General features: G+C 47.4%; 1 protein-coding gene across 1 annotated transcript in view; it reads right to left on the minus strand.

Moving 5' to 3' along the window:
• The window catches only part of LOC310699263 (uncharacterized protein), a 50,132-nt gene that overhangs the window by 17,125 nt on the left and 12,064 nt on the right, over positions 1-20,943 (minus strand). Inside the window, exons 6-15 of the mRNA XM_083486886.1 lie at positions 20,804-20,925; positions 19,461-19,493; positions 16,916-17,432; positions 10,398-10,995; positions 9,758-9,853; positions 8,050-8,280; positions 7,724-7,746; positions 6,761-6,876; positions 3,910-3,942; positions 359-863 (exon numbers count right to left, since the gene is read on the minus strand). Of these exons, the coding sequence (XP_083343012.1) occupies positions 359-863; positions 3,910-3,942; positions 6,761-6,876; positions 7,724-7,746; positions 8,050-8,280; positions 9,758-9,853; positions 10,398-10,995; positions 16,916-17,432; positions 19,461-19,493; positions 20,804-20,925 (2,274 nt within the window). The remainder of the gene's footprint in view (positions 1-358; positions 864-3,909; positions 3,943-6,760; positions 6,877-7,723; positions 7,747-8,049; positions 8,281-9,757; positions 9,854-10,397; positions 10,996-16,915; positions 17,433-19,460; positions 19,494-20,803; positions 20,926-20,943) is intronic.

Consider the following 20,943-nt stretch of genomic DNA (forward strand, 5'->3'; position numbering starts at 1 on the left):
CAGAGGGGACACTGATGTAGAAAACCACCTCAGTGACTCTGAACAGAATGAAAGAAGACTGGCTTTTTAGTTTTTGCATTTCAGGAGCTGCCTCGAGAGATTAATGTTCTTTCCAAGGAGAAGCCAGATTTGCAGATGAGCAATTGGCTGGTACTTGTGTCAATCATGATACACCTTCCCATTTTCAGGCCGGTGACATGGACGGTAACGATTGGGTGACTCTTGTGTCAGTTAGGACACCAACCTGTTGGCCCTCCCTACTCACTACACGAGTAGTGCAGGAGCTAAGCAAGCAAGCGAAATAATAATAATAAACCTGTTTTGATGTATGTCTTATGTCTGTGCTGTCCTCCCTTAGTCAGAGAGGGTCAGGTGGGCTTTACGGGGCACCCAAAACAAGGGCTGGAGGGTCTCTCCTGAGAAGGGGGCTGCTGAGAATGTGTAGAGGAGGGCTGCCCTATCTGCATCATAAAAGGACACCCGTCCCCCTTCACAGTTCAGGGCCACTCGGATCCTCCCAGGCTCCTTGCGCAGGGTCATAGTAGCGTGGGAGGAGGCCTTGTATTCTCCTGCCCACTTCCCCAGACCCCAGACCCCTTCCTCAGGACCAAACATGATCTGACCCTTCCTCTTTACAGACTTCCTGGCCACCCCCACAGCCCAGCCCACCTCACTCCCCACAACGACCTCCCAGAAATGTCTTCCGCCTGTGAACCCCTCGCCTCCCAGGACATAGGGATGCTTGTCGAATCTCTCGCAATTGTTGGGCAGATCTTGTTCCTCGTCGCCAAATCTCACTCTCTTACGATCCTCAGACAGGATGAGGTGGGGATGGGCTGTGTCTGGATCCAGAGTTACGTTTTCTGTGGAAGCAGATGAGGAAAGGGAAGAGAGACAGGCTTATGTCTCGACATGTGACAGGAACGGCATTTCCTCCCAAATCAACAGGGCTTCTAAGCATCGCATTTGGAAACGAGATGCTTAAAAAATAACAATTCACATTTACACTAGGCTTTTTAGTTCTTCAAAGCACTTCACATGTGCTATCCACAGTGGTACCTTGGGTTAAGAACTTAATTCGTACTGGAGGTCCGTTCTTAACCTGAAGCTGTTCTTAACTTGAGGTACCACTTTAGCTAATGGGGCCTTCCGCTGCCGCCGGAGCACGATTTCTGTTCTCATCCTGAAGCAAAGTTCTTAACCCGAGGTACTATTTCTGGGTTAGTGGAGTTTGTAACCTGAAGCGTCTGTAACCTGAGGTACCACTGTAGTTATAAACCTTACAAAGAGCCTTAAGGCAAATCCGTATTATTATCCCCATTTTTCAGATAGGAGAACTGAAGGTGACATAGAACAGCTTGTCTAAGGCCAATCGGTGAGTAGGTGGCAAAGGGGAGATTCAAAGCAGGGAGTCCCTGATTCGTAGCTCAATCTTTTCAGCCAATGTTCTAACAAAGACCTCGCTTGAAACCTCAGGAAAAACTGGCAACGAAAGATATCCTCCTTGTGAGCACGACCCAAATTTCAACTATTCATGTAAAATACTTTCTAACCTGCCATTTGAGGCAGTTCACAAAAAACACAACAGAGCTATTTCTGTTCTTTCTCACTTATGAAAATGTGGGATGGTGGATTACTTAAGGCTCTCTCGACACTCCCCAAGTGAAGTGGCCAGTCTGAATCTCCGAAAGCTCCTGTTTGGGTGACTAGCCTCCAGGTTATGTGGCTGCTGGGCATTTTATTGCCAAAATCCAGTTCTGGAGGGACTTGCGCTTGGGGAGCAAGTCTTGACGCTTCCCTTTTCTGTACCTTTTCCAGCTGTTGGAATATCTCTTTTGTTGGTGCCCAGCACTAGACCAGGCTGAACTTCTGCCTCCACATCCAGCAATTTCTCCCCCATGTTGACTTCAATGTCTAAAATCCTTGGTAGAGGACAAGGATCCTGAGATCACGTTAAGGGTAGCCAAATTCTCTGTGATTGCCATAAAACTTAGGGAACAAGCTGTGTTATCATAATGATTAAGGTTTTAAATGATAATTTCAGGTTATACAGTGGTACCTCGAGTTACATACGCTTCAGGTTAAATATGCTTCAGGTTACACACTCTGCTAACCCAGAAATAGTACCTCGGGTTAAGAACTTTGCTTCAGGATGAGAACAGAAATCGCTTGGCGGCAGTGGGAGGCCCCATTAGCTAAAGCAGTGCTTCAGGTTAAGAACAGTTTCAGGTTAAGAACGGACCTCCGGAATGAATTAAGTACTTAACCTGAGGTACCACTGTATGTTAGTGACTTAGTTTTAATTCATATATTTTTAAACGGTTGCTATATCTGTATTGTCCCTGTAATACCTAATTGCAAATTCAAATGTATCCCTATCGTGTTTTATGACTTCCTTGATACAGTGGTACCTCGGGTTACATATGCTTCAGGTTACAGACTCCGCTAACCCAGAAATAGTGCTTCAGGTTAAGAACTTTGCTTCAGGATGAGAACAGAAATTGTGCTCCAGCGGCGCGGCAGCAGCCGGAGGCCCCATTAGCTAAAGGGGTGCTTCAGGTTAAGAACAGTTTCAGGTTAAGTATGGACCTCCGGAACGAATTAAGTACTTAACCCGAGGTACCACTGTATTGTGTGTGGGCTGGAACTGGTCTGTGACCGAAATAATAAAATTCATTCATCCCCCATGTTAGGAGAATGGGGGTGTGGGCAGGGGAGGGTTAATGCAGACAGAAGTGTTGCTGGAGAGATTGCTTTCATAGTCCTGGCAAAGTAGCTGCATTCATGGTTTTTCTTAGAGACCAGGCTAAATGATTATGGAATACATGGAAGAACCTGAGAGAGGGAATGTTTCCCTGGCACATGATAATGTCATCCCAATGTCTGGGCATGAGGAGCTTGAGGGAGAGACAGAAAGACCTGAATTTGTATTAAGAAACCAGAGGCCTTCTTATTGGGATTGCTAGGAAATGAGATAAGTAAGAAAGACTGTAAACTTTTTCAATACGCAGTTAAAGCAGTGAGAATACTTCTGGCCCAAAAATGGAAACAGGAAGAGTTACCGACAGTGGAAGAATCGAGACTGAAATTGACTGATTATGCAGAATTGGACAAACTAACAGGGAAGATTCGGTATCAACGAGACCAAAAGTTCATTGAGGACTGGGGAAGATTTACAGATTATCTGACAGGCATATGTGATGAACAGATAACGTTTGTTGGTTTTCAAGAGACTCTGTGAAAAACAGGAATATTGTTAAAAAGAAAGTAAGAGGAGGGAAGGAGATATCTAAAGGCAATACTAAGTTAAGAAATGCGTTAATAATATTGACGCAAACGAAAGATCGGCAGAGGAGCTGAGGGAAGTCAAAAAAAGAGATGAATGTGTGATAAAATGTGGATTGATTGTATAAAAAATGTTTTGTTTTTCTTTTGTGGAAAATGAATAAAAATATTATTGAAAAAAGAAAAGAAAAAGAAAAAAGAAAGACCTGAATTTGGGCTGTGTAAATTTACTGCATTTTGAGATCCTTGCTGCCTCTTCCTGGAGGTCTGATGCAGACTTCGCTGCTGGAGAATTTAAGAAGTGAACCTATGCTCAACTCGTTTATGTAAATGAATTTAAAGGCCTCCATTGAGTTAAGAAGGAAACCATTTGACCGAACTGTGCAAAAGCGCTTGTGAAGGATAAATCCTTGGAACTTCTCTTTCCCACAGTGATGTGGGGTGATTGTGCCACACCCCAGTTAAAATATATAGGTTCTTCTGAACAGTGAAAAGCCTGCGAAGGCAGACAGGGAGCACATTTTGGGAACAGAGCCCCACTTTGTCCAGTGGCTTCGTCTTTTGAGAGGCGGATCTCATCTCCTCCGGAAATATGGGCCACCATCAGACTCCAAAATAACATACCTTGCTGCAGCTGAAATCCAGACCCCAGAGTGTCTGTGGAAGAAAAAAAGAACACTGTCACCCTCACAACGAATCTGGGAACAACACCACAATATTGCAGCATGCTATAAGTGAGGGCAAGGATGATGTGTTGGTGCCAAGGTTCAGCCCTTTTGTTGTTGTTATTGTTGTTGTTTAGTTGTTTAGTCATGTCCGACTCTTTGTGACCCCCTGGACCAGAGCATGCCAGGCACTTCTGTTTTCCACTGCCTCCCGCAGTTTGGTCAAACTCATGCTGGTAGCTTCAAGAACACTGTCCAACCATCTCGTCCTCTGTCGTCCCCTTCTCCTTGTGCCCTCCATCTTTCCCAACATCAGGGTCTTTTCCAGGGAGTCTTCTCTTCTCATGAGGTGGCCAAAGTATTGGAGCCTCAGCTTCATGATCTGTCCTTCCAGTGAGCACTCAAGGCTGGTTTCCTTCAGAATGGATAGGTTTGATCTTCTTGCAGTCCATGGGACTCTCAAGAGTCTCCTCCAGCACCAGAATTCAAAAGCATCAATTCTTCAGCTATCAGTCTTCTTTATGGTCCAGCTCTCACTTCCATACATCACTACTGGGAAAACCATAGCTTTAACTATACAGACCTTTACACCACATTTTCTCAGAGAGCAGGCCCTTCACCTAGAAACCCCCCCCCCCCCAAAATCTCCAGCATCCATGAGGAGCCTTCAGATTCAGGCAACCCAGGCCTAGAGGCCTCAACACCAGTTGCTCTTTTACAACCCCCCACCACCAAGGTCATAATAAAAGGGGGCAGCAAACCCAAAAGAAGCGACAGGGTTCCACTGCCCAGCTACCAACAGACTCACAGAAGTGTAGATTTGGAAGGGACCTCAAGAAATCATCTAGTCCAACCCCCTAAAATGCAGGAATCCTGCCTACAGCCATCCCTGGGTGGGCTCAAACCACCCACCTTCTGGTTAACAGCCGGACACACTGACTCATTGCACCACCTGAGATTTGTGCTTGGGAAATGTGAGACTGACTTGGGAAAAGTGCGAGATTATGTCTCAGCACCTGTGCAGATCCAAAGCCTGGATGAGGCCTTGGGAAAGGACAGAGCCTCCAGCTCATAAGCAAAGGGGCTAATAATAATAAATAATAATATTTTTTTATTTATATCCCACCCTTCCCAGTTCAAACACTGGGCGGCTAACAACAAATTGAAAACACTTAATTGTAAAAGCAGTATAAAATACAATATAAAAACATGAATAACAATAAAATTCAAAATTCAGAGATCAATTTAGGGGAAATAAGCAATTAGATAATCCCCAGGGCTAGCTGGCTGAATTGGTCCTACTTGGGCCAGCGAGGAGACCAGGGGAGAATTAGCTGTGGGGTCTCAGAGCGGGTGATCTTCATAAAAGGGGAGAGGGAGGGAAGGGAAATAAAAGATCAGGCTGAATTCAGGCTAAGTGATTTGAGAAGTCCCCTTTTTGGTTGGGAAATAAAGTCAGGCCTCCATGCAGAGTGGATGAGGTGCATTTGCTGTTTCCTACAGATGTTTGCTGCCGTTGGGAGGATGGGCTGTTCTTTAGCAGTGCCCACTGCTTGTGGTGGGTGGCAGGATGCGGGTTAAACCACAGAGCCTAGGGCTTGCCGATCAGAAGGTCGGCGGTTCGAATCCCCGCGACGGGGTGAGCTCCTGTTGCTCGGTCCCTGCTCCTGCCCATCTAGCAGTTCGAAAGCACATCAAAGTGCAAGTAGATAAATAGGTACCACTCCGGCGGGAAGGTAAACGGCGTTTCCGTGCGCTGCTCTGGTTCGCCAGAAGCGGCTTAGTCATGCTGGCCACATGACCTGGAAGCTGTACGCCGGCTCCCTCGGCCAGTAAAGCAAGATGAACGCCGCAACCCCAGAGTTGGCCACGACTGGACCTAATGGTCAGGGGTCCCTTTACCTTCACTGCTTGTGGCAGGGAATGGCCATGGCTTCGTAGAAGAGCACCAGCTTGACACAAAAATGGTCTCAGCTTCAGCACCTGGAATCTCCAGATAGGGATGGGAGAAACTCTTGCTTGGAATCCTGGAGTGGCTGCCAGCCAGTGTAGACAATACTGATGAGATGGAGCAGTGGCCTGACTCAACCAGAGGCAGGTTCCTTTGCTGAGTCACTCCCTGCTCCTATCCTTAAGCAACGGCAGATGCCGAAGCACTAATAGGTATAAATGAGTAGACTCCGTTTTGTAGGAGGGAGCTTTGACCAGCGCCTTTTTCCATAATGGAAGATAATTGCCTTTTCTTTTCACACTCAGCTCTCCCATTTTCCCGACACTGCTAATATGACAAGCAACCTGGAGCCTTTTATGAACATTTTTTCTTATCCCCCCCCCAAAAATTTATTTACATATACATTTACACAATACACATACATAACACACTACCTTATTTTCATAACATAAAACATACCTACATTACTCTATATAATACCTACCTATACTGTACATATCAACATACCTACACACCTACCCCACACGGACACCCACCAGGTGACCTGACCTCCAGCCGTTCTTGTTACGCTACTTTATTTTTCCAACTAACTTAAACACGTTTCATTATTTCTTTAATCTCTTCTATCTTGACTTTATTCGCCTTTCACTCTAATCATTTTCTGGATTCACTCAATATCTGTCAGAAATTCTACTTTTCCCACATAAATTTTGATGCATTCCTTAAAGATAGCCCACTCCTTATTCACTTTTTGTACCATATCTCCTCTTATCCTCCCTGTTAGTTCAGCAATATGGAAGTATTCCATCCTTTTAGATAAGCAGTCTGTTTTGAACATTTTTTCTTAAATTCTTGGTACCTCTGAACTGCTTCATGACTCCCTCCAGAAAGGGATTTATATCGCTGAAGTCCCAGATCTTCCACTTCAGGGCAGGAGGAAAAGCCATAGGGGGATCCTCAAACTTCTCCTGATACCTAGGGGAGAAGAACAAGGTCAACTCACCACCCCTCTAACGCAATGAGCTTTCTGAAAAGCCAGGTGCCTCATCTTGATGTCAGCAAATCTCCACATCATGGTGAGCTGAGATCAGGGTTTTTAGCACATGATGAAAAGCAGCAGGCAGGTGGCTTGCAGATCTACAGTGGAACCTTGGTTTCTGAACGTAATCCGTTCTGGGAGTCTGTTTGACTCCTGAAACAGTTCAGGAACCAAGGCGTGGCTTCCGATTGGCTGCAGGAGCTTCCTACAGCCTATCAGAAGCTGCATCAGACGTTTGGCTTCTAAAAAACGTTCAAAAACCGGAACAGACACTTTCAGTTTTTGACCATTTGGGAGCCGAGGTTTCGCTGTACAGTGGTACTTCGGGTTAAGTACTCAATTCGTTCCGGAGGTCTGTTCTTAACCTGAAACTGTTCTTAATCTGAAGCACCACTTTGGCTAATGGGGCTTCCGGCTGCCGCCGCAGCACGTTTTCTGTTCTCATCCTGAAGCAATGTTCTTAACCTGAAGCACTATTTCTGGGTTAGCGGAGTCTGTAACCTGAAGCGTATGTAACCCAAGGTACCACTGTAGTGCACAAATTATGATGCAGCCCCAAAGGCAAGGACTTATTATATATAGAAGCAAAAGGATTATGCTACAATGTAAAAATAGATGTTATTTCATTTTCTGGAAGTGAATGAAACATAGGGTCTTTAGACACTGAGGACTAGCATCTTTTAACGTGAACCATTTTAAAAGAGAGAATGGGGGAGGAATAACAGTTTTTCAACAAGTGCAATGAGTTTTCCGACCAACCTGAAGTGCTTTTTGTGTGCTTACCTCCACAAGAAGCTTCCAATGTCCTGGAAGGAAAGAAGAGATTGAATTCAGTGGAGGCAATTCAGAGCGACAGAAGGAGGGAGAGAAAGACAGGGTGGGAAAAGGGAGAGGATTATTCTCTCAATACTTTTATACTGATTATGAGCTGGCCCAGGAAGACGGACCCTTCTGCTTTTTCATTAACCTCTAAACATCAACCTTCAAGATGAGAAGGATGCCAAGTGATGGAAAGCCCATCCCATCTGTGAACTGGCAAGCAGGGGCCCCCGGACTCAGCATCCCACAACCAGCTAGTTAGGAAGCTCAGAAACAAGACCAGGCCTGACCTGCAGGAGTTCACTCGCTGGTTCCTGAAGCTTCTCCTCCACCTCCTGGATGAGGCCTTCAAGAGAGGAGAGTTCCCCGGAGAGTCTGGCCAGGTGCTCCTCCCTTTTCTTGGCGATCTCCTTCTCCACCTCTTCCATCTGGAACAGAAGATGCTTTTCTTGTTCTTCCAAAAACCGGTGTAGACGTCTGAACTCAGCCACTGTCTTTTCCATCTCTGCTTCCATTTGATTCTGCAACAAGTAGGCAGAAAAATAAGGACAGCTTGCCAACAGCGGGATTGAATATAGCCTGACTTTGCAGCCTCAGGTCAGTTAAGAGAATTCCCTTAAAAGGGCTCTTTTGACATTTTGGAGACATCACACCAATGTTCACATAACCTTGCATATACCCACCCACCACTTTGGAATGCTCTTTTGTGAACTTTTTTTGGTGTGAGTTCTGGCCACTCCAAATACAGTGGTACCTCGGGTTAAGTACTTATTCGTTCCGGAGGTCCGTACTTAACCTGAAACTGTTCTTAACCTGAAGCACCACTTTAGGTAATGGGGCCTCCTGCTGCCGCTGCGCCGCCGGAGCACGATTTCTGTTCTCATCCTGAAGCAAAGTTCTTAACCTTAAGCACTATTTCTGGGTTAGCAGAGTCTGTAACCTGAAGCGTATGTAACCTGAAGCATATGTAACCTGAAGCGTATGTAACCCGAGGTAGCACTGTAGTAGCAAAACATATATTTCTGCATTTCATTTTTCCAGATATTGATTCTTGGTTACAGGTCTGTTATAGAACTGGTGGTCATTTGGATGATATCTCATAATTTGTTGGAAGCCATCCAGAGTGGCTGGGGCAACCCAGATTATCGGGGTGTGTGTGCTGTCCTCTTCCATGTCTACGTTTTTATAACATAAGATGGGGGTCTGTAGTAGAAGGAACTCTTGAAGTGATTAGTCTGGTGTCTGTTTAGTTAATAGCCGCAGCCCAGCCTGCTAAGCATTCTTTTTACATGTTTAAGGAGTTGGTGAATTACAGGTACCATGCTACCATGGAAACAACTAGCTAGTGCAGGTGAGAAGTCAGGAGATGTCTGCCTTGCTTTCTGTGCTGAAACTAAAGCTACGAATCTGGGGTCCCCGTTGAAACTTAAGAGGGGAGCAAGATCCATTGGTGCTGTGACCATGAGCCCTTCTATCTTATGCTTAGCCTAAAGGTAAAGGGACCCCTGACCATTAGGTCCAGTTGTGGCCGACTCTGGGGTTGCGACGCTCATCTCACTTTATTGGCCGAGGGAGCTGGCGTACAGCTTCCGGGTCCTGTGGCCAGCATGACTAAGCCGCTTCTGGCGATCCAGAGCAGTGCACGGAAACGCCGTCTACCTTCCCGCCGGAGTAGTACCTATTTATCTACTTGAACTTTGAGGTGCTTTCGAACTGCTAGGTTGGCAGGAGCTGGGACTGAGCAACGGGAGCTCACCCCGTCGCGGGGATTCGAACCACCGACCTTCTGACTGGCAAGCCCTAGGCTCTGTGGTTTAACCCACAGCGCCACCCACATCCCATTATGCTCAACCTACAGATGTGTAAATAAAACCATGTATCACAAATACCAAGGGGGGGGTGGGAATCAAACTGAACCGGAGGGAAGTGCTTTCACCGCTCAGAGAGTGGGGTGCTTGTAACAATACTTTTCGGTTTCCCAGGGATGTTGACACTTACGAGCAGGTCTTGGCTTTCCTCTTCAGCGTCCATTTTAAATGCCACGATCTTCTCCCTCTCCTTCCTCAGATGGCCTAAGCACCTACAGATCTGGTTCTGAAGACAAAACAAAATTCCAGTCTGGTTCTATTTTCTTTTCCTGCTGAGTTTTAGGATGCATGCAAGAGGGAAGTTGAACAATATGGCTGTCCTGCATTCCAGGGTCTTTTGTGGAGATTCCCACTTATTTATCACAGTGGATTGAATAAGACAACCAAATCCAATATAGGTTTAACATAACTCCCTCCATCCCCTTGAGAGACTGCTTCAGACCAACTCAAGCTCCAGGTTTTGAAGAGCTGTTCGACATTAGAGCAGAGAATAATAATATAATAATCATAATTTATTATTTATACCCCGCCCATCTGGCTGGGTTTCCCCAGCCACTCTGGGCGGCTTCCAACAAAACACTAAAATACAATAAATACTATAACCTGTGTGTGTTTGTGTTTTGGGGGGGGGGTCTTTCTCCTTGGAGGAAAGCAGAGACATTTACAAATTGAATCATAATAGATTATAAACATTTCCCACACTTTTTGCTCTCTCATGTCACCCAGCCGTGCCCTGCCTTCCCCCATCAAGACCCATTGCCGTTTCCTACCATGTACTCCTGGGACGCCTCCTCTAGAGGAATAACCTCGTGGCTTTTGTGCTCCTTGGATCTTTCACACACCAGACAGATGGGGCTTTCGTCCTCCTTGCAGAAGAGCTTCAGGGGCTCCTGGTGCTTCTCGCAGACTCGTTCCTTTCCCTCCGCCCGCTTTCTTCCACAGAAATCCCCACGGAGCATCTTGGCTTTTTCTGCAACATTTGCCAGCGACCGATTGGGGATGAGGTTCCTCTGCTGAACTGTTTCCCTGCACTGAGGGCAGGAAGCCTCTCCTTCGGATTTCCCCCAATATTGGATCAGGCAGGCTCGGCAGAAGTTGTGCCCGCACTCCGGGATGATCACTGGATCCTTGAAATACTCCAGGCAGATGGAGCAAGTGGCTTCCTCGAAGAGATCTTGCACGGGACCCCCAGAAGCAGCCATGGCTGCAGCTTCGCCTGGAAGAAAGTTGCTTTCGCTTTCTTTCTTGTCTGCCAGCAACTGGGCGTGTTTCCTTTGCAGGAAGGAGGTGACGCAAGATCTCTCCTGAGTCTCTAACGATGGGTTTTTTTTAAAAAACAACAACAACAGGGAAATCGTTCGTGGCTGGCTGTTCATTTAGGCAGGCATTTTCCGATGACAGCTGGAGACAAGTGAATTTTTTGTATTGTTATGAACTTCACAACATCCTCAAATCGCACTGAAAGTCAGTGAATCAATCTGAGCCTCTTAAGCTCCTCCCATCTGTATGCTCCACACACACACACACACACACACACACACACACACACACGGAGAGAGTATACATTCAAAGCAGCATAATTAGCACGCAACTAAAATATCATCTTAAAGATGTCAAAGGAAAACATTGCAAAGGTCGATTACAGAGCGTACTTAATGCAGCAAAGTTAACGCAAAAATTAAACATTTCAAAAGAAAGCATTACTAAAGGAAGTCAAATATGAAATGCACATTTAAAGCAGCATGATTAGCAATAAAATAACATAAATAAAATAAAATAAAATAAAATATTACTCTAGAACATACCTGCCGCTGTTGCTGCCAAACCTGCCCATAGGGGTTCCTGGCGGGCAGTGGCTGTGGAAGCTCAGGCTAAACGACCTGAGACTGCACTAAGAGACATCCAAGATCCCTGCCCTTTCTTGTAGAGTTGGGAGGGATCCTGAGGGTCATCCAGTCCAACCCCCTGCAGGGCAGGAATGTCAACTAAAGCATCCAGGACTCCCGGGCCAGGTGGGAAAAGGCCTGCAAGACAGGGGACAGCAGGTATTCCAGGACTCACAGCCAAGGTGGTTTCTTGAGGAACAGGGGGCCTATGAGCATGCGCTCAGCCTAGGAATTTGTCATTAGCACCAGAGCCAAGTTCAAGAGATGCGCACATTAATCCACGCCTGGTTTCCTCACTCCAGCAGCTTTTGCAGTGATGGCAAGCTCTTGAGTTGTTGCTGTTACTGGAGATCTGTCAGTAGATTCCAACCTACCTTCGACCCAGCCCTGCCATAAGCATCTTGTGGGAATGTTCAGGGTGTCAGGAGAGGATATATTGTTTATTAATATCCTTCCTAACTTGCGCTAGCAAGTTCCTTTACTTAGCAGACTGCATTCCCTTTTACGCAGCAGAAAACTAGTTGCAAACTCGTGTGAGTTTCTTAAGACAATACGCAATTCAATCTGGCTTGTCCAGATTGAAATATGTTCTAATATTTTCCTGGTAAGACCCCTTGTAAAGGTAAAGGGACCCCTAACCATTAGGTCCGGTCGTGGCCGACTCTGGGGTTGCGGCGCTCATCTCGCTTTATTGGCTGAGGGAGCCAGCGTACAGCTTCCGGGTCATGTGGTCAGCACGACTAAGCCGCTTCTGGCAAACCAGAGCAGCGCATGGAAACGCCGTTTACCTTCCCACCGGAGCGGTACCTATTTATCTACTTGCACTTTTAGGTGCTTTCGAACTGCTAGGTTGGCAGGAGCAGGGACAGAGCAACGGGAGCTCATCCCGTCGCGGGGATTCGAACTGCCGACCTTCTGATCAGCAAGCCCTAGGCTCTGTGGTTTAACCCACAGCGCCACCCGCATCCCAAAGACCCCTTGAATTCCCTCCTAAAAGAATAAAGGCACCACAGTCTTATTCATAAGCAATAAAAAGAAAGTTTACTCACGATCAGTCAGAGCACAGTGTGATATCTGAAGGCAGGCTTTAGGCTTAAAGTTACAAACATGAACAAACAGGTTTAGCCCATATGTGGATTGACTACAGTTAGCAGTCCGGGAAGTTTGCAGGACAAAAGGAAGATGGAAAAGAGGGAGAGTGGCAGCATGCCTTGTCCTTTTACCAGGTCTGGAAAGGTTACTAGTCACATGCAAGGAAGGATGCTTCAGGCCAGGAGGAACAGGAAGTTTGGACTGGCTGGACCAAACATTCCCTTGCATGTCCACTCTAGCAAAACAAGGAATGTTGTACTTGACTGCTCTCAGTGGATTACATCCCACACATCTTGATGAGCTCCTCTTACGTTCTTATGACACCAAATGCTTTCCACTTGCGTTAAAACACTGCTCATAGTTTGTTTATTCAGTAGTGATAGAATCATGGAGGTGGAAGGAACATCAGCAGTCATCTTATCAATGAGGGATCTTTATGGTATGGATGATGTATACCCTGTCAGGAGTTCGTCCTACTCTCTAGTAGGACCCTGGCAGAGACACATGCCCGACTGGCATGTTCTCTCCCTCCTGGTCGACCGTTCGGGAGCTTCAAAAGCTTTCTTCTGCCCGAACATCACAGCAACTGATGCCAACCGACATCGGTACACTTAGGGATCTGCAGAGTCTTCACAGCTTGTGTAACAGACCTCAGCAACTCAGCATTTTGGCTAATCTACTTTATTTACATATAGGAGCACTGCAACATGGCTCCCTCTCTCTCTCTCTAGCATTGGGCAGCAAAGAGAAAAAGAACAAAGGACAATAGTCCCCCTTCACGGAACACAGTAACACAAACATCCTGTCTCCGTAACTCCGCACTCTGTGGAGTCAAAACATACACCATCATGTGATAGACAAAAATCCCATGACTGCAATCACGGAGCAGGAATTCTAACTCCCCCCCCCCCCGGGCAAAATAAAATAAAGAAAGTATTGCTCTTCTCTACCTCTTCATAGAGAACAGCTAGTTTGGGAAAGGTGGTTGGCCAAAGTCGAGGTAATACAAATCCCATTTAGGGCCTCAAAGCCCCTCTCCTCATACTTCCTGTCAAGTGGGAAGGTCTGAGGGATGTGTGGCACATTAAATTAAGGCCTCTCTCCATGCCAGCCAACGCTGCCTCATCGGCATTCCTGATAGCAAGGGATTGGGGGGTTTCTGCGAGGCCTGGGTAAGTCAACACCTCTCCGCTGAGCCTGTCCTACTTCACATGGATGCTGTGAGGATTACATAGGATATCATACCTTGGCTACGTCACTGCAGTTCCTGGAGGCAGGATTATGTGGTGTATGAGGCTGTTACACTTTTCTTTTTTATATATTCTTATTAAAGATTTCTTAGTGTACAGGAACACGTGCGTTGTCTCATTTTTCAGGTTGTGTTTTCTACAATTCTGTTTCATTTATTGTGAGACAAGTTTTACCTTGTTGCCTCTAGCTGGGCAATCACGTGCAGCTGCTCCACTACCGGTTGGGTCAGGAGAGGCTGAGGTGGCCTCTGGGTCTAGTAACCCACCGACATCTCCCGAGCTGCAGAGACTCAGGTCTGAGAGAGGGAGAGACCTGAGTACTCGCAGGAGGAGTGCTCGCCTTTGGGTGAGACAGGGAGGTGAGTCACCGGGGGATCAGGACTGGCCGCTACCATGTCAAAGATAAAAGGCTGCCGGACCCTGCCCCGGGTTGTGGGAGCAACATTGCTGCTTGCTGGAACCTGCCTGTTACCCTGTGCCTGACCTAGCCTGGTTTCCTGCCTTGGCCCTGTTGGACTAACTCCTCATGGAAGCCTTGGATTTGGGACCGGACCTGGACCGTGTTACTTGGGTTAACCCAAGCACAAACAGAGACCAGACCAGAATAATTAAAGCAAAGCGGCTGTAAGCCTGATCTTTTATTAAAAGAATGACTGTTGGCAACAGGGTTCCCACTCACGCAACAGGCGATGGAGGAGAATTCAGAACAAAAGAAAACTCTTACATTTATACCTTTGATTTTCAATACAGAACAATGAGAAGTTAGAAAAAACAGAAGACGTCGGACGAGGCGCTGTCTAAGTAAGCTGCCAGCTACCGTATTTTTCGCTCCATAAGGCACACTTTTTTCCTCCTAAAAAGTAAGGGGAAATGTCTGTGCGTCTTATGGAGTGAAAAAAACGGTAATTTATTTGCTCTCCAATGTGTGCATTGGTGAAAGGGAACCCATGCCTTTGGCATGATTAGGCGGCCATTTTTACATAGTACGGATATGTGACAAATTCGGCAATATGTATGCAAATAAATGAAGTATATTGTTACAGCAGTAAGACAGCAGTAAGTTGAGCTTTTAGAGTCAACGATGCAACGAAAGAGAATGTAAGGGACGAGCAGAAGGGGAACATAGTCTACGTACATTTGATACAGTACATTGTGAACCAAATCATATCAGTGTAGCATGTAAGGACACATACACTCAAGGGTACAGTAAAATGGTGAGTAAGCATCAGTGTAGCAAATGAGGATACAAAGGATACTGGCACATTAATATTCTTATAACGGGGAATGGTGAGTGTGGTGGCAATGCTTATATTCTTCTACTTAGTGTATGTGTGGGGTTTTGCATCAGTGTTACTTATGTGGGTTCTCTTACTATTCGCTCGTTGTGTTTCCTTGGTGGCGAGAGGCTGTTACGATTTTTGAGGTGCCAATGACAAAAGAGCAACAGGAAGCAAAATCTTTGATAAAAGAAGAAGAAGAGGAGTTTGGATTTGATATCCTGCTTTATCACTACCCGAAGGAGTCTCAAAGCGGCTAACATTCTCCTTTCCCTTCCTCCCCCACAACAAACACTCTGTGAGGTGAGTGGGGCTGAGAGACTTCAGAGAAGTGTGACTGGCCCAAGGTCACCCAGCAGCTGCATGTGGAGGAGCGGGGAAGCAAACCCGGTTCACCAGATTACGAGTCTATCGCTCTTAACCACTACACCATACTGGGGTTAACACACGAAAAACCCCAAATATGTCCAGACACACAAAAGTACAAGCAGAGGTGCTCTCTAAAAATCTATAGATGGATCTGCCCAACTGTTAGCTGCAGATTATTTCAATGGAAATAATTGTATACATAGAAATGTACCACCATCCCCTAGAGTCAGTGGCGTAGCGTGGGTTGTCAGCACCCGGGGCAAGGCAAGTAATTTGCGCCCCCCCAGATGTTGCGCCCGCCCCCCCTGCACCCCCCCACGCTACGCCACTGGGGCGGGGGGCGAGCGAAGGAGCCAAGGACCCCCCCAAAAGGCTCAGCAGGAATTTATTAAATTTATTATTTGCGGAGCCCCCGCGGGCCGAGGCAGCCGAAGCCCCCTCCCCTCGGGCGCCTCCCCGCCCCCTCCTCTCCTTGGGCTGTAGGTGGAGCTCCAGATCCGGGCTTGGCGAGCGCCTCTCCTCCTCCCGGCCGGGTCCAGGGGCTTCCAGCCGTGCTCCGTCCTCGCCCCCCCCCCGCAGCTGAGACTTGCGCTGAGAGCCGGATCCAGCGGCGCCCCCTTCTGCCGGGAGACCCTCGCCCGCCCGCCGGCTTCCTCTCAGAGGGTTTTGGGGAGCGCAGGGCACTGCGAGGCCCCTCAGAGCTCTCCTCCCTCCCAGTCGGCAGAAGCAGCCGCCGCCTGTGGCTGGGCCGAGGGGATGGCGTCGGCCTCGGGGTACGGAGGCTGCCCGTGCCCAGCCAGGCATCGGTGGTGGCGTCGGCGCTGCTGCAGCGGCTGCTCCTCCTGCGAGCAGTGAGTGGAGCGCAGCCGCAGCGGCGGCGGGGGGGGGGCATGCGCGCGCTAGGGCGCAAGGCTGGCGGTGGCGGCAGGGAGCCCGGCGGAGGAAGGAACTTGTCCCTTCCCTCTGGACTCGCGCCCCCCCAGATGTTGCGCCCGGTGCGGCCGGCACCCCTGGCACCCCCCACGCTACGCCACTGCCTAGAGTTCCTTAGATCAGCACCATCCTGGCTTCCAGCATCACCTACAAGCTAAACGTGACCATCTTGGGAAGGTTAGTGAAAGACCTAGGCAGACACAGGAATTTCTTTCTTACATCTGAGTTTCATAACCAACCCAGGCCACAGACTCCCGAGGAAACACTGACTGAAGCATGGGACAGGGTCTACAGGCTTTCTGACCGTGCTTCCTAGACACCTGGCCTGAGCAGGACAAGCGGTGAAAGAGCCAGCCAGCCACTGTTCTACAAATATGGCTTCTCCTCAGGGAGAAAGTAACCTCTGAGCTCATTCCTGGGAAGGAAGCAGCATGCGTGTGGCGACAGCGCGGGGTTCCTCCATCTTGTCTGCCTCCACCCTTAGGCAGGCAGGTTTAGATGGCCCTTACTGAACACAGAAAACAAGGGCTGGAGGGTCTCTCCTGAGAAGGAGGCTGCTGAGAACGTGCAGAGGCGGGCTGCTCTATCGGCATCGTAAAAGGCCATCCGCCTCCCTTCACAGTTCAGGGTCACTCGGATCTTCCTGGGCTCGCAACTCAGGGGCAAAACAGTCCGTGAACCAAGACAGGCAGCCCTGTATGCGCCTCCCCACTTCCCCAGATCCCAGACTCCTTCTTCGGGACCAGCAGTGATCACCTGCTTCCTCTGGACAGAACTTTTGGCAACCCCCACAGCCCACCCCTCATCGCTCCCCACGGTGACTTCCCAGAAATGCCTGCCTGCTGTGAACCCCTCACGACCCAGCACGTAATAATAGTTGTTAAATCTCTCTGGTCTGTCGGGCAGAACTTGACGTTCTCCTCCTCGCCTCACACTCTTACGATCCTCAGACAAGAGGAGCCAGGGATTTGCTGTGTCGGGATCCAAAGTTACATTTTCTGTGGGGGCAGATGAGGAAAGAGAAGACGAACAAGGTCAGCTGGGAGACTTGACTTTTGTCTAGGCACGTAACAGGGAAAACAACGCCCTCTGAAATCAACAGGACCTCATCCAGGACTGGGATGCATCCTTTGATTTATAATACAGATGATAATAATAATAATAATAATAATAATAATAATAATAATAATAATAATAATTTATTATTATTATTATTTTTACCCCGCCCATCTGGTTGGGTTTCCCCAGCTACTCTGGGCGGCTTCCAACAAAACACTAAAATACAATAACCTATTAAACATTGCAAGCTTCCCTAAACAGGGCTGCCTTCAGATGTCTTCTAAAAGTCTGGTAGTTGTTGTTCTCTTTGACATCTGGTGGGAGGGTGGGTGCCACTACCGAGAAGGCCCTCTGCCTGGTTCCCTGTAACTTGGCTTCTCACAGCGAGGGAACCGCCAGAAGGCCCTCGGCGCTGGACCTCAGTGTCCGGGCAGAACAATGGGGGTGGAGATGCTCCTTCAGGTATTCACATGTGTGCCATGCTTTCAAGTGTTTAAAGCATCACACATGCATTATATAATTATAATGTTTACAGCAACTCTGTAAGGCAAATCACGATTATTATTATCCCCATATTTCAGAGTGGCTTGTCTAAAGGCTACCTAGTGATCCATAGCTAAAACATTTAGCCAAGATTTCAACAAAGACCAGGCCAATAAATGGCTGGACTAAGGGCCACGACTTTTATTAAGTGACATGTCTGTGACTTTAACATTATTAAATACTGAACGATTGTTTTCTCAGTAATAGTAGCCCAGTGCATTCCAACATTTCTCCGATGAAAATAGGGACGTCCCATTATTTAAAGATGATTTTACTATTTATACCCCACACATCTTATTGGCTTGCCCCAGCTACTCTGGGAAGCTTCCAACATACATAAAAACATAACAAAACATTAAACATTTTAAAAAATCTTCCCTATACAGGATTGCCAGTTTGGATAACTCCATACCCTCCAACATTTCTCCAGTGAAAATAGGGACGTTCTAAGGAAAAGCGGGACATTCTGGGATCAAATCAGAAATCGGGATGGCTTCTCAAAATCATAGATGGCCCTGGAAAATAGGGACACTTGGAGGGTCTGTCCATGTTGTATAGTTTTAAGTACTAGTTGAAAACATGTCCTTCTACAGTGGTACCTCAGGTTAAGTACTTAATTCGTTCTGGAGGTCCATTCTTAACCTGAAACTGTTCTTAACCTGAAGCACCACTTTAGCTAATGGGGCCTCCTGCTGCCGCCGGAGCACGATTTCTGTTCTCATCCTGAAGCAAAGTTCTTAACCTGAGGTACTATTTCTGGGTTAGCGGAGTCTGTAACCTGAAGTGTATGTAACCTGAAGCGTATGTAACCCGAGGTACCACTGTATTTGGTTTTCTGATGCCTGGACTACGGACTGGTTAGCTCTCCCTTCACAGGCCTAATTGGCACAGTATCATTTTGGTCGGAGAGATTCCTGGCTAAATGGCTAAAATTATCGGGAAGGTCCAGAAATGGGGGCATGAGTCCCTCCACCCCACACACTTAGTTAAGGATATCATCTAGGTATCTCTCCATGAAGAAAAACTGAAGTTTGAGGCAGAGGCAGACATACAATGCTCTGAGTTTGGGTTCTGTATGCTTACAGCATTTCATGCTGTTGACTGCCTCTTGCTGGAGATCGGATGTGGGGCAGTGGACTTGCCTGCTTGTGTTTAAGCCATGTGCCAACACCCATGTTCAACCTGTCTGTATTGCCTCCTTGAGCAACTTGGAAATTATCACTGCCCACAGAAGAGAGTGAATGTGAAATCTCAGGTAAAAGTTATAGCTCATTGGAAGCGGCAGAAACATGTATGGCAGACATAGAAAGTGCTAGCCAGGGAGAACTGACATGGACAGAGTAGGCCCAATGGCCTGGTCACTTGGAGAAAAAAGCCCATCTCTCACAGGAATTGTGCTTCCAGTAGACCCTGAAATGACATACCTTTTCTCAGCTGAAGTCCTGATCCCAGAGAGTCTAGACAAGAAAAGGGAGCAGAGACTTAGCGGCACACCAGTGTCCTTATAACAATCTGGTAACAACAATACGAACTCATAACATTATATCAGAGGTCAGGCAACCAGAGGTGTCCTCCAGACTACAAGTCCCATAATCCTTAAGCACTGGCCATGCTGGCTGAGGCTGATGGGAATTGTTGCCAAAAGCATCTGGAAGCCACCATGTTGGCTTTCACACCACTACAGCTTGGATAAGTAGGGGGGATGTATTAGTGTCAATGTCCAGAATAAGGACATGGTGTCTCCTTAGAGAAAAACTGCCTCCCATCCAACAGATCTTTCCATCACCAGCAGCCTTGAGGAGCTGTCAGATCCAGACACCCCTGGCCCAGGATCAGAGATCTCACTTGCCAGAGTTACTGACTGGCTCTTGGATACCTCCTGCCCCCCTCTTGGGTGCCCAGGAATTGAATAGACTGCAGCCCAGGCATGAGCTTTGGGGCCCTCCAGCTCTTGGCTAGCAGTATGAGAGGCTTGTGGAGTTTGGAACTGACAGGGTTAAAACTCTGTGGTGTCCTGTATCTGGGAGGAGCTTGATGCAGGGAAGTGCGTCAGAGTCTGTGTGCGTTCAGAGAATTGCTTTCGATTCTAACTGAGACTAGACACAGCTTAGCTGCAGAGAGACAGTATGTGTTTTTGGAGAGCACGGGAGAAAGATGCCGGAAAGCTCTGATGGATTTATTGCTCTGTAAATAAACGCTTCTAGAGATAAGAACCGGTCTGTCTTTGGACTTGATTTATCCCTCATCTCACACGGATGCAGGACCGCTGCTACTCTGCTATTCCTGCCAGGTCAGCTCCCGAACAGAGTTGCGCAGGGGAAGCCTGACTGGACGCAGGATTAATTTCCCCAGAAGGCTGTGAGGTGTATTAAAGCACCTGCGTGAATCAAGGCCTGTTTGAGAGACGGGAAGGGGTGAATAGAAGTTCTTGGTCAGAGCAGCTTCATTGCTGAAACAGCCACTCCAAGCAAGCTCAGCCTTCCTGAACCAGAGGAATGAACTGCAAGTCAGAGTAGACAATACTGAAGCAGATGGAAGAATGTTTTCTGACAGTGCAAGGCTTGCACTGTTCAGCAATGCTGGGTAGTTTGAAGTTTGCAGGTTGATCACTCCCCTTTTCATGATGAAATAAAATTGCTGCTTTTTCAGCTGACCGTCCCATCTTCCATCTTCCTGGCCCAGCTAATATTACAAGTGACCTGGAGCTTTCCACGAACATAAATTTTTTTAATGCCCACTATAAAACCATTGAAGCCATTCTTAGTACCTCTGAACTGCTTCATGACACCTTCCAGAAAGGGATTTATATCACAGAAATCCCAGATCTTCCACTTCAGTGCAGAGGGGAAAGGCGCAGGAAGGTTCTCCAACTTCTCCTTTGCTTGAGACCTGATGGAGAAGAACAAC

The sequence above is a fragment of the Podarcis liolepis genome (genome assembly GCF_965112155.1).
Source record: "Podarcis liolepis genome assembly, chromosome: 2".
NCBI classification, from domain to species: domain Eukaryota; kingdom Metazoa; phylum Chordata; class Lepidosauria; order Squamata; family Lacertidae; genus Podarcis; species Podarcis liolepis.